The following is a 14,215-nucleotide window of genomic DNA, read 5'->3' as shown; positions in this document are numbered from 1 at the left end:
AACAGGGACAGAGGGAGGGTTGGTAGGGGTGGTGTGGGTAGCAGTGACAGAGGGAGGGTTGGTAGGGGTGGTGTGGGTAGCAGGGACAAAGGGAGGGTTGGTAGGGGTGGTGTGGGTAGCAGGGACAGAGGGGTAGTTGGTAGGGGTGGTGTGGGTAACAGGGAAAGAGGGAGGGTTGTTAGGGGTGTTGTGGGTAGCAGTGACAGAGGGAGGGGTGGTAGGGGTGGTGTGGGTAACACGGACAAAGGGAGGGTTGGTACGGGTGGTGTGGGTAACAGGGACAGAGAGAGGGTTGGTAGGGGTGGTGTGGGTAGCAGGGACAAAGGGAGGGTTGGTAGGGGTGGTGTGGGTAGCAGGGACAGAGGGAGGGTTGGTAGGGGTGGTGTGGGTAGCAGGGACAGAGGGAGGGTTGGTAGGGGTGGTGTGGGTAACAGAGACAGAGGGAGGGGTGGTAGGGGTGGTGTGGGTAGCAGGGACAGAGGGAGGGGTGGTAGGGGTGGTGTGGGTAGCAGGGACAGAGGGAGGGGTGGTAGGGGTGGTGTGGGTAGCAGGGACAGAGGGAGGGGTGGTACGGGTGGTGTGGGGAACAGGGACAAAGGGAGGGTTGGTACGGGTGGTGTGGGTAACAGAGACAGAGGGAGGGTTGGTAGGGGTGGTGTGGGTAGCAGGGACAGAGGGAGGGGTGGTAGGGGTGGTGTGGGTAGCAGGGACATAGGGAGGGTTGGTAGGGGTGGTGTGGGTAACAGGGACAGAGGGAGGGTTGGTAGGGGTGGTGTGGGTAGCAGGGACAAAGGGAGGGTTGGTAGGGGTGGTGTGGGTAGCAGGGACAGAGGGGTGGTTGGTAGGGGTGGTGTGGGTAACAGGGAAAGAGGGAGGGTTGGTAGGGGTGGTGTGGGTAACAGGGACATAGGGAGGGTTGGTAGGGGTGGTGTGGGTAACAGGGACAGAGGGAGGGTTGGTACGGGTGGTGTGGGTAGCAGGGACAGAGGGAGGGGTGGTAGTGGTGGTGTGGGTAACACGGACAAAGGGAGGGTTGGTATGAGTAGTGTGGGTAACAGGGACAGAGGGAGGGTTGGTACGGGTGGTGTGGGTAACACGGACAAAGGGAGGGTTGGTACGGGTGGTTTGGGTAACAGGGACAGAGGGAGGGTTGGTAGGGGTGTTGTGGGTAGCAGGGACAGAGGGAGGGTTGGTAGGGGTGGTGTGGGTAGCAGGGACAGAGGGAGGGTTGGTAGGGGTGGTGTGGGTAACAGAGACAGAGGGAGGGGTGGTAGGGGTGGTGTGGGTAGCAGGGACAGAGGGAGGGTTGGTAGGGGTGGTGTGGGTAGCAGGGACAGAGGGAGGGTTGGTAGGGGTGGTGTGGGGAACAGGGACAGAGGGAGGGTTGGTAGGGGTGGTGTGGGTAGCAGGGACAGAGGGAGGGTTGGTAGGGGTGGTGTGGGGAACAGGGAAAGAGGGAGGGTTGGTAGGGGTGGTGTGGGTAACAGGGACAAAGGGAGGGGTGGTAGGGGTGGTGTGGGTAACAGGGACAGAGGGAGGGGTGGTAGGGGTGGTGTGGGTAACAGGGACAGAGGGAGGGTTGGTACGGGTGGTGTGGGGAACAGGGACAAAGGGAGGGTTGGTACGGGTGGTGTGGGTAACAGGGACAGAGGGAGGGTTGGTAGGGGTGGTGTGGGTAGCAGGGACAGAGGGAGGGTTGGTAGGGGTGGTGTGGGTAGCAGGGACAGAGGGAGGGTTGGTAGGGGTGGTGTGGGGAACAGGGACAGAGGGAGGGTTGGTAGGGGTGGAGTGGGGTGGAGCGGGGGCCATAATTTCACTGGCTTCCATCACAGACCAGGTTGGAGCTGAAAATGTCAGCTGCTGAATGCTGTGCGCGTCTGACGGAGGTGAGAAATCACGCAGGGAGCATGTGGCTTTAATACTGCAGCTATTTCTGAAACGACAGCAGGCTCAAATTCTCTGCTGGCTCTCAGAATCAGAGCAGATTCTTATGCAGTGCGTATTACATTGTTTTGCATGCTGCCATAATATATCTAGAGATCATAAAATGTCAATACCGGTGCCATTGTTTTGTTTTGGTGAGATTGAACATGCAGGATTAATGGTGTGACATTGTTATAACACACAGGTTATCCTATCAATGTGGCTTGTGTCCTCTCTTTAATCCAATTTGAACAATGGAATTTTAGCATGTTGACATCAGTGTATAATATAAACATTAAGCAAGGAAGAGCTGATAGACTCAATTGACATTTTATCCATTCAGCAACCAGACAACCACTAAACAATATTTATACAGTCAACAACCAGTCAACAACCAGTCAACAACATCTTACCCAGTCAACAACCAGTCAACTACTCATAACCAGTCAACTACTGCTTTTCCAGTCAACAACCAGTCAACAACATCTTACCCAGTCAACAACCAGTCAACTACTCATAACCAGTCAACTACTGCTTTTCCAGTCAACAACCAGTCAACAACATCTTATCCAGTCAACAACCAGTCAACAACCAGTCAACAACATCTTATCCAGTCAACAACCAGTCAACTACTCATAACCAGTCAACTACTGCTTTTCCAGTCAACAACCAGTCAACAACCAGTCAACAACATCTTATCCAGTCAACAACATCTTATCCAGTCAACAACCAGTCAACAACATATTATCCAGTCATCAACCAGTCAACTAGTCATAACCAGTCAACTACTGCTTTCCAGTCAACAACCAGTCAACAACATCTTATCCAGTCATCAACCAGTCAACAACATCTTATCCAGTCATCAACCAGTCAACAACATCTTATCCAGTCATCAACCAGTCAACTAGTCATAACCAGTAAACAACATCTTATCCAGTCATCAACCAGTCAACCAGTCATAACCAGTCAACTACTGCTTTTCCAGTCAATTACCTGTCATAACCAGTCAACAACATCTTATCCAGTCAACAACCAGTCAACCAGTCATAACGAGTCAACAACATATTATCCAGGTCATTAAGATTTGTCTGCATTTTAAATAGATAGTAATTAAAAATGGTGCAGATGGAGAGATAGAACTCCTCTCAATTGGACTATTTAGTTCATATATTTGGTGCAGCCACCTAATAATAGTCTCTTTCCCACAGAAGCACAAAGCATTGGGCTTGCCTGTCCCCTCTAGGCTTCTTGTGAGCCTGTAATGATCTGCCTGGATATTCCCTTAATCTATTCCTTTCACATAATCTGTGCTCACGAAGCCACTGGCTGTCTCTTCTCGCCAAATCTTCTTGTTGTCACAGACTAGGAGTGGGGGATGAGAGGGACACAGAGATGGGAGGAAAGGGAAGGGGGGAGGAGTGTAAAAAGAGGAAAGAGGGAGGAGGTGGATTACCAAAGAGGACTCTCCGTCGGTCCTCCCGGCCTCTGCTGCCTCCTGGGCTGCCTTAATGGAGGCCGCCTTGCGGAGCTCCCGGTTGGCCTGCAGCGTGGAAAAGTAGTTGACTGCGGCAAACTCAATGAGGGCTGAGAAGACGAAGGCGAAACACACAGCGATGAACCAGTCCATGGCCGTGGCGTAAGAGACTTTGGGCAAAGAGTGGCGGGCGCTGATGCTGAGTGTGGTCATGGTTAGCACTGTGGTAATGCCTGGCATACACAGGGCACATAGAGAAACGTTAGACAGAGATACTGGACATGGCAGCCATTTTGCTGTCTGCATCCCAGAGCCCCAGGGTTGACTGGCTGGGTTTCCAGGGTACCAGCCCATCATCCTGTTGAGTGGTGATTTTCAGGGCATGGAGTGAAGTGAAGTGGAGGGGGTTGGAGGGTCAACCATCCAATGGTTTGCATTAGAGCTGTTGTGCGAGCAGTGTAATGTGAACACACGAGCTTACATGCAAAGGAATAGTTTAAGGGGAAATAGTTAAGGGTCTATTCAAGCAAGTCCTCTGGCCTGAAAATGGTTATTTCTATGAATCCAATAGTTTAAATCTTTTCATACATTTTCAGAGAATTAAATTATTTCTGTTGTAATTCTCATGACTGAGATCTAACATTACTGAACATTGAGCAAAATGTATGTCTTTAGTTCATGGGATTAGACTGTCTCGTTAATATGTAACTGAGGATACTGTAACAACTTAATCAATACCAACCTACAAAATGAAGATTAGTATTGCATTACACAAAATCCTCAGAGCCCATTGATCATTTAGATGGTAATTGATGCCATACTTCGCCAGAAGGTGAATTTGTGGGCATGATGTTTAATCTCTAGCCTTCGGCAACAAGTTCACACGTCTACACATGCACTACTCAACCAATAAACTTGCTCTTCCATTCAGAAATTAATTTGTGTCCAAGTTCAATGCTAAGCACTTTGTATCACTCACTGTCCTTTTAAGATCACTTTATTTGTACACCAGGTCCAACCGAAATGTGACTACTGTGGAACAGTTGTTGAGGACGGTTAAGTACCTTGCTCAAGGGCACGACAGCAGGAAATGGCATCTAGAATTCTATACCAGCAACCCTCCTGTTGCCAGCTCATTTCTTGACAGATGTTTTCTGTCAGACCCGGGATTTGAACTGGCAACCCTCTGGTTACTGGCTTGCCTCTCTAACCGCTAGGATACCTTCTGCCCCCACCTTTGGATGGAGGGTCACCATTGTTTAAATACCAAGTTGATGGCCAGTGAAATGGCCAGTGAAATGGCCAGTGAAATGTTAAAAAGTCCAAATCAATAGTTCACCCATATTTGAAGTGTATTCACTTTATCAACAGTGAATCATACAGTGTAATGGAAGTAGCACAGTGTACACCCAAAATAATCTATTGATCCTGAGAGGCAGCAACCAAAAGGCTTATTTTACTCTCTCACAGTTTAGCCTTAGCATCATTGCGTGCAAACACAAGAGCGGTACAGATGTAGGACCTTAATTTGAGCCAGGTTGCTACAGCAGGAAAATAATCCTGCCACAACAGGAAATGTGAATTATTATGTGGATTATAATTAAATGGACATTTTTATTGGGATTGACACATTTTTCGTGAGGGAAAATCAAGTCAGAGATTTCTAATCCAACTTCAGAAGCCTTTTTAAACCTCAAATACATGACAAATGTTACATTTCCTGCATTGCAGAAAAGTTATCTTTTAACAGCGTGAGCAAATTAAGATCCAACATCTGAAGGGCCTGTGGTAATGAAGTATGTTCCTAACAAGCTTTCCTAAAACAACTAAAAGTCAGGTCACTTAGGCATGCTATTTGGAAACATCCTAGCATTTGTCTGGATTTGTGCATGCAACTATGCTAATACTAAGCTTTAGCTGAGCCAAGTTTTTGGTTGCTGACTCTCAAGATCAATAGATTATTTGCTAGTTATCCATCTAAATGAGGTCAACTTTTCTTTTGGGTCAACTTTTACTGTTCCTGTTACATCTTGGACACAAATCCATTTGAATTTCTGACTTCCTTAAAAGCCAAGTAAGGTTAGAGGAGGAGAGGAAGTTTGTCATACCATCCACCGTGTTTACTGGTCATGGGATGGCCTGTTTTTAGTGATGATGATGATGGTTTCAGAGCAGCACAACTTGCATGGGTTAGAGTTAGACACATGGTGGTCAATGGGATATGGGTTGGAATGAGTTGCCCGGGTAGTGTAGTTTCCTCTCAGGGAGACAATAACGGCTGGGCCGCGAGCAGGCCTGGAATGAACAGGAGCGGCCAGTAATGATGATGATGAGGAGGGACACAGATGAAATTGACAAAGGCTTACACGGAACAAGTTTACAGGGAAATAGAGCAATAGAAGTCGCAATCCTGGATAATGAAGAGAGTATGTAGAAAAGCTGTCCTGTTCACTGATTATATGAAGCAATTTAGTGTGCTATACAGCTGATATAATGTACATTTCTGAAATACTTTCTACTGGTATAAGGCTCATTGGACTGCCAAGTGACTTCACAGACAGGAATCTCCAGATTTACAAGATTTCACAATTCCACGACCATCTCATCATAACACAGGGAAGAGACTGCAAATATTATTAGACTAGCAAAAGTTTTCATAAACTACTGCACCTGTACAGTATATTTCTATAAATCGATAGCGAACCTCAATCTGTACAACCTTTTCCAGAATGGAGATGCTTATTTCAAGTGGATCACTGCAAGTTAAGTTTCGAGGGAGTACAAATGAATTGCCATTGATTGAGAGTGTTAAGTAATACTATGGTCAGGTTCATCTGAGGCAGGGCTACTACAGAAATTGATTGGCTGCATAACAACAACAATAACAACAATAACAACAACAGCAACAACAGGCAATGTAGTTGAGCCTGAATCTCTTACAGTCAGTGTGACAACAGTTTTCTAAGCAATGAATAACATTGTGGAGATTCAAAATGCAAACAGACCCATGGATACAAGGTGTGTTACATACAACCACGGTAATACATCTCTCACATGTATTCAAAGTTCGTTTTAATCTCTGGGCTCACACTAAAGACCCTTACAAGACATGATTAATTTACAAAAGGGACATGCTCTATTATGGTCCATTAACAAGGTACAGAATTAATTTCACTGAGATCGTTTTCATCAAGCTTAAACAGTTGGAAAGAAAAGGGTCATTGACCAATGGCATGCTATGCTCTTGTCAATTCGATATTTACACAGTTCATTTGCACAGGGGAACATGTAGATCATTTAAGTAGATGTAATAATGTTTCAATGCATTTAAGTGCTGCTTCAGCTCTGAAAGACAGTTACCAACTCCTCATAAAGCTAGATACAGTCCCAACTCTCCATAAAGCTAGCTACAGTACCAACTCTCCATAAAGCTAGCTACAGTACCAACTCTCCATAAAGCTAGATACAGTCCCAACTCTCCATAAAGATAGCTACAGTCCCAACTCTCCATAAAGCTAGATACAGTCCCAACTCTCCATAAAGCTAGGTACAGTCCCAACTCTCCATAAAGCTAGATACAGTCCCAACTCTCCATAAAGCTAGGTACAGTACCAACTCTCCATAAAGCTAGATACAGTCCCAACTCTCCATAAAGCTAGATACAGTCCCAACTCTCCATAAAGCTAGATACAGTCCCAACTCTCCATAAAGCTAGGTACAGTCCCAACTCTCCATAAAGCTAGATACAGTCCCAACTCTCCATAAAGCTAGATACAGTCCCAACTCTCCATAAAGCTAGGTACAGTCCCAACTCTCCATAAAGCTAGGTACAGTACCAACTCTCCATAAAGCTAGATACAGTACCAACTCTCCATAAAGCTAGGTACAGTACCAACTCTCCATAAAGCTGGGTACAGTCCCAACTCTCCATAAAGCTAGATACAGTCCCAAATCTCCATAAAGCTAGCTAAAGTCCCAACTCTCCATAAAGCTAGATACAGTCCCAACTCTCCATAAAGCTAGGTACAGTCCCAACTCTCCATAAAGCTAGATACAGTCCCAAATCTCCATAAAGCTAGATACAGTCCCAACTCTCAATAAAGCTAGATACAGTCCCAACTCTCAATAAAGCTAGATACAGTCCCAACTCTCCATAAAGCTAGGTACAGTCCCAACTCTCCATAAAGCTAGATACAGTCCCAAATCTCCATAAAGCTAGATACAGTCCCAAATCTCCATAAAGCTAGATACAGTCCCAACTCTCCATAAAGCTAGATACAGTCCCAACTCTCCATAAAGCTAGGTACAGTCCCAACTCTCCATAAAGCTAGATACAGTCCCAAATCTACATAAAGCTAGATACAGTCCCAACTCTCCATAAAGCTAGGTACAGTCCCAACTCTCCATAAAGCTAGATACAGTCCCAAATCTCCATAAAGCTAGATACAGTCCCAAATCTCCATAAAGCTAGGTACAGTCCCAACTCTCCATAAAGCTAGATACAGTCCCAAATCTCCATAAAGCTAGATACAGTTCCAACTCTCCATAAAGCTAGGTACAGTCCCAACTCTCCATAATGCTAGCTACAGTACCAACTCACTGTTCTGCCTGCAGTTATGGAACCCCTACCTGTCCCAGACCTGCTGTTTTCAACTCTTAATAATGATCGGCTATGAAAAGCCAACTGACATTTATTCCTGATTATTATCTGACCATGCTTGTCATTTATGAACATTTTGAACATCTTGGCTCTCTATAATTCTCTCCTTCTCTCTTTCTTTCTCTCTCTCGGAGGAACTGAGCCCTAGGACCATACATCAGGACTACCGGGCATGATGACTCCTTGCTGTCCCCAGTCCACCTGGCCTTGCTGCTGTCCCAGTTTCAACTGTTCTGCCTGCGGTTATGGAACCCCTACCTGTCCCAGACCTGCTGTTTTCAACTCTTAATTATCGGCTATGAAAAGCCAACTGACATTTATTCCTGATTATTATTTGACCATGCTTGTCATTTATGAACATTTTGAACATCTTGGCCATGTTCTGTTATAATCTCCACCCGGCACAGCCAGAAGAGGACTGGCCACCCCTCATAGCCTGGTTCCTCTCTAGGTTTCTTCCTAGGTTTTGGCCTTTCTAGGGAGTTTTTCCTAGCCACCGTGCTTCTACACCTGCATTGCTTGCTGTTTGGGGTTTTAGGCTGGGTTTCTGTACAGCACTTCGAGATATTAGCTGATGTACGAAGGGCTATATAAAATAAACTTGATTGATTGATTGATTGAACTCTCCATAAAGCTAGATACAGTACCAACTCTCCATAAAACCCCCACAATTGCCAACAATTGTCAAACTCAAGCACTAAATGATCACACACTGGGAAAGAAGGGTATGGGAGAAATCGTGTCAGGAAAAAAAGCAGAGGAGGCGAGAGAAAGAGAGAGAGAGAGGGAGGAGGATGAGGAGGAGGAAATGAAGGAGAAAGACAGGAGAAAGAAATTAAGAGCTTGAGGCATCCGTGTGCTTTTAAAGGCAAAAAGCAAGGTACAAATTAGGCCCACTCAATTAAGTCTGTGAGACTTCAGCTCTGGAGACTTTCAGCTCTTAGAAAGCCAGCCTGCGAAGCTGCACACAACAACAATGCCTAATGTGCTTTAACCCTGATGGAGTGCTTCGACATAGCTCTCTATCCAATATGTTGAATGCAACAGTCTCATAAAGGACACACCATGCTCACACTAAAAACACTCCAATATCTCCACAGCGTTTTATTCCCGCTACCATGCCAAATGAAAGCAGCAGGATGTGGGAGGTTAATGACTTTCTGCATATGTGCATCTCACATTGGGCCCAACTTGAACGCGTACTAATGATTGGTATCTTTTTCCTCAGTGTGGGCTTGTCAAAATGCTGACAAGCTTCCAAACAGAGCCATAATCTACAAAGGCCAGCAGCCGCTACTACTGCACACAAAAATGTAGCTGAGGAAATTTAAATTGAAAATCAAAAGGATGGCAAATGAAACTTAAGAGCGCTCTGCTCCTGAGGCTAGAGGCTGAAGCAAGTGTAGCATGATGTAATGGGAACAACCGGAACCTGCAACTCCTCAGAACAAGTTCAAGTAAACAACATCCCCCCGCTCTCTGCCCGGTTTGACCGATTTCAGAAAAGGAGTTTTTAGTATTAATTCAGATCCAATTGGGAGGGAATAGAGATAAGAGGTAGAAGACAAGAGATACCATGTGACTTTGCTACCTATGTTCTCTAGTACCACTCTACATAATGCAAACCATTACCATGTCCTGCCAAGTAAACACATTCAAATACTGAAGTACAACATCTTCACCAAATGTACATAAAAGGATACAGAATAGATCATGTTATTTTAACGAGGTTCTATTGTTGAAAAAAAACAGTTGTTTGTGAACTAACACTTGCACGTGCCCCCCCCCCCCCCCCCCCCCCCCCCCCCCCGCTGATAGATACTCTATTGAGGAACAATGAACTTACTATGAAAGTGCTATGTGGTTATCCAACCTAGCTAGATGACTAAAATGTACAATGTAAATGTAAATATCACTGTAAGGGAACTCCAACTTATATTGGGATTTGTAGGGGCTACTTTGTAACGTAAGCATGGTGGACAAGACAATGGAGTGATGGTGGAGATCAGGAGGAGGCCTACCGAACACAGTTCGTGCAGGAACCGATTCCTTATTGATCCAAAAAGAGACCTGAGCCAGGATCACGGTCATGATACAGGGGATGTATGTCTGAATCAAGAAGAAGCCCATCTTCCTTTGTAGGTGGAAGTGAACAGTCATGACTACATATTCACCTGTCAGAAAACAAATGGAATACTGTCTGTGGGCACAGAGAGTTTCGAACAGACACGTTGGCAAATCAGCATTTCACAGAGCACAAAACTGATTTGTGCTACAGAAAACAGATGAGACAGTGAACTTCTCAGGGAGACCTCATACATGCAGTACATGCATACTCTAGCACATGTCAAATGCTGCAGTTTGAATGTGTACCAAACAAGCATAGATTCAAATGAAAATTTCATTTAGAAAAAAAAAAATGACTGAATTGAAATCTTCATTCAAAGCCATATGCATACGGTATGCTTATTTCTTTAAGCATTACTAAAGCGTTAAGTGAATTAATCTTTTCTTACCAGTGTTGGATTTTAACCTCTCACTGGACACTGTCTGTCCTATTAGATCGTACTGTAGCAAGCTGGAGGACTCTTCTGGTACTTCCACAGAGAACAGTGGTCCTTTTTTCCATGTGTACACAATTTCACTCATGGGGTAGGCATCTGGACAGCAAAAATAAAGATAATGTAGTCATTCTGTAATCACCAGATAGCCTGGTGGAACCATCTGTCTGACTGAGGTCAATGAAAGACAACTTACAGCTACCAAACTTGAGAGGACAGGCATGGCCGTCCATGGGGAAGTTCATCAGTCTCATGGGACACTCTGCATTTATAGTCAATCTGAAATGGAATGGCAAAGATCATTTTTCACTCTTTACACACCTTATGTTTTATTAGATTTAACTAGGCAAGTCAGTTAAGAACCAATTATTATTTTCAATGACAGCCTAGGAACACTGCCTTATTCAGGGGCAGAACAATAGATTTGTACCTTGTCAGCTCAGGGATTTGAACTTGCAACCTTTCAGTTACAAGCCCAACGCTCTAACCACTAGGCTACCCTGCCGCCCCAGTAGTAATGGTCACCTGTGATCATCTACAACTGATCACGTACCAGGCCATACCGTCTTTTGAAAACAAAGCAATACTGATAGAGTAATGCCTGGTTAAGTTGACGCCTGGGTAAGTTGTATCGCACAAATAACTTAACCAGGGCTCTCCAACCCTGTTCCTGGAGAGCTACCGTCCTGTATGTTTCGCTTTAACACCAGTTGTAACTAACCTGATTCAGTTTAACAACCAGCTAATTATTATAATCAGGTGCACTAGATTAGGTTTAGAGCGAAAACCTACAGGACGGTAGCTCTCCAGGAACTTGGTTGGAGAATGCCGGGCGCTAAACCATAGCCATGACTGTGTTTGTATGATACTCAGATAGATGTCCAGTAGAACACAGACTACTGTCCTACACAGGTCTGTTTTGGACCTGGATGGCTGTGACTCAGTAGTACCTCATGGTGTAGAGGATAGTTCCGTTCTGCATGATGCGGAACAGCTTGTTGGGAGTGGTCATGTTGTGAGAGATGGACCTCTTGCCATTCCGGAAGAATGTGTCTGGTGTCCAAATCTTGCTGACCATGAGGTTGTTGAGACGCAGAATCTCGATGGGGCCGTCGAATTTCAACCTCTCATCAATCCACGTTTGACGGAAAAATACATCCATAGTGTACTCCTACAACATCGCAGTTTGGAAATCAAATCAGCAATCAATTCATATGCTAACGATGACATTGCTGTACAGTACAGTACATAGCCTACAGTACGTCAGTGACCTCATTTACGTGAATGAAATATCAATAATAAGTAGGATTATGATATGAAATAGTTTAGTCTTCCCTACATGTTGTTTTTGATCTGTTGAAGTACTGTGTAGGTCCATATTTCTCAACTTCTCCATTAAGACAAACTGACTGTATTTCATTACAGGTTCCAAGAATTATCCACATTTGAACCCAACAGTATTGATTTACTTTGTTTTCTTGAATTTCTTGATGTGTATGCAATCCAGCTTTTAGCTGCCATATATAATGAAATAAAACTCAATGGATAATGGCTTTTTCAATCCAGGAATACTTTTAACTCAAATGGCCGTCTTTACAGCTCTGGTCTTATCTATACTGCCTATGGGATGGCTACTAGTGGATCACATGGTACCAGAAGTGGGTTTTAGATGCTGTGAAATATAATATAGTGTGTAATGGAAATCAAACGCTCAGCCGGCTCGGGACCCTCACTGACAGGGATTGTCAACCAGATTAAAATCCCTAAGCTGCACTAATGACATCCTGCCCAGAATAATGAAGGCTGGTAGGAATATGACTTGAGGCTGTGGACGGACATGCTAGGACTGGGAGCACCAAGCAATTATACTGTCCTGTCTGCACTAACACAAGTATGTGTTATTGAATTATAAATAAATGCCAACAGTCTGGAGTTTTGAGTTATATAAGTGGACTGGATAAAGTAGTAATGAGGCCACATACCATCTCAACATCTGACACTGGACCAAAGCTTGTGACAAAGATGTCTGTTTTGACCTCAGTAACTGGACCTACAAAGATAAATGTTGTTTTGACATAAGACATAAATAAACACAACTCTTCACTATTAAAAAAAATGGAAGCTTGTGAGATATTGACAGGATAAAAACGATGTTATTGTTAATTATATCACTTTTCTAGTTTACAGTTACTTGACCTGTAGTTGTTGGCTATTACAAGTCAGCACAATAACATCCATTAGTAGGATTGGAATTTAGCAATGTGTGAGAAAGAAATCCTGTTATATTAATTGCCTGGACCCTCGATGTCACAAATTCGACAGTTATATTAATGACACTAAACGCAGCTTCCAACGATGGGACAGTGACCAAGAATTATGCTCTATCTGGAACATAGGCGCCTCACTACTGTGTAAAGGAAAACTTGATTAACTACGTGAGTAGACTTGAATTTCACACACTATCAAACAACCTGTTAGAAGTATTAAATATGTATTACTGTACCTCCAAATCCAGGTCGCAGTCTGTTGTCATATCCATCTAGTAATCCATCCAATACACGCGTGATGTTATCCAAATAGATATTCTCAGTTTGCGTTGATTTCACATGATTTCCCCAAACATTGCTCACACTGTAGACAAAGTGCATATTCATTATCTGGTGGCTTATTCTACTCAATACAACTTGTTACTGCATCAAAGTTGCATAGTGTACATTTATCAACATTCTAGCACTCGTAAAGTCGGGGGGAAATTAGTTCACTTGTACTCACCAGGACAGAAAAAAACAATTGAAAACGAAAGCCATGCCTCGTAAACACTCCACAGCCACAAAGCCGTGGTCAACTGTTATAATTTCCATATTCCATCATTTAAAATCATACAAAACGCTGATCACACGGCTTAGTCTGAAAACGAGAAGGCTTTTGCGCCAGACCTGCTCGACTTCCCCAGTGCGGCTGCGCCTCATCTGACTCGCTCAGTTGAAAAACTAAAGAGTTTTAAGAGACTGAAGAAGAGCAGGCACGGAGGACATTGACAATAATCGAATAAGGCATTATGGGAGATAAGAACGAAGAAATCCACTGATAGTTTTGGCAGGGAATTAGTTTGGACCCGTTTGGAGATTTGGAAAAGGCTCAACTATCCTCCTGGAAGAGTGCACCAGAGATGGTTTCAATTTCTGGGGTGGAGAGCATTTTACAGATCATAATTCCTAATAAAGTTGAGGAGATAACAGCATCACTCCATTATTGCATGTTGTTCTTGGTCATGTCCAACTTAGCTGTTTCCATTACCTGTGACAGACAGTCTGTTTACACGTGCTGTCCTTCACATCTCCTGCACATCAGCATGTGGGTTAACAAATAGAAAATAGATAAAACAGATACACCTTGGATGGTGTATGTGATTGTGCTGTTGGTGGTGGTGGTGTTGGCAAGGCAGAAGTGGGAGGGGGTTTGCTGGCTTGTTCCAAGCTTTCACTGACCCGGAGTGACATTGTAAAAGTCCGTTCATTCTCGATTTGGCACAAATGTGACTTTTACCACAAAAGTATTGCTTGTGTTATACCACTAAGATATAATCACAGTTGTATG

At 44.3% G+C, this 14,215-nt stretch overlaps 1 protein-coding gene across 2 annotated transcripts in view; it reads right to left on the bottom strand.

Annotated features, from left to right (window-relative positions):
* Positions 1–13,882, bottom strand: part of gabra6b (gamma-aminobutyric acid type A receptor subunit alpha6b) — a 28,952-nt gene extending 15,070 nt beyond the window's left edge. Inside the window, exons 1-8 of one of the 2 annotated variants that reach the window (XM_055941992.1) lie at positions 13,391–13,871; positions 13,122–13,249; positions 12,601–12,668; positions 11,569–11,789; positions 10,815–10,897; positions 10,574–10,717; positions 10,079–10,231; positions 3,377–3,630 (exon numbers count right to left, since the gene is read on the bottom strand). In XM_055941992.1, coding sequence (XP_055797967.1) covers positions 3,377–3,630; positions 10,079–10,231; positions 10,574–10,717; positions 10,815–10,897; positions 11,569–11,789; positions 12,601–12,668; positions 13,122–13,249; positions 13,391–13,479 — 1,140 coding nt within the window. In that variant the 5' untranslated portion in view covers positions 13,480–13,871. Of the gene's footprint in view, positions 1–3,376; positions 3,631–10,078; positions 10,232–10,573; positions 10,718–10,814; positions 10,898–11,568; positions 11,790–12,600; positions 12,669–13,121; positions 13,250–13,390 lie in introns of both variants that reach the window. The other variant, XM_055941993.1, reaches the window with a different exon arrangement.
* Positions 13,883–14,215: the final 333 nt, after the last annotated feature.

Source organism: Salvelinus fontinalis, chromosome 13 (genome assembly GCF_029448725.1).
Source record: "Salvelinus fontinalis isolate EN_2023a chromosome 13, ASM2944872v1, whole genome shotgun sequence".
In the NCBI taxonomy this organism is placed as follows: Eukaryota; Metazoa; Chordata; class Actinopteri; order Salmoniformes; family Salmonidae; genus Salvelinus; species Salvelinus fontinalis.
The sequence above is the reverse complement of the archived record's forward strand: the minus strand, read 5'-3'. Positions and strand labels throughout refer to the sequence as shown.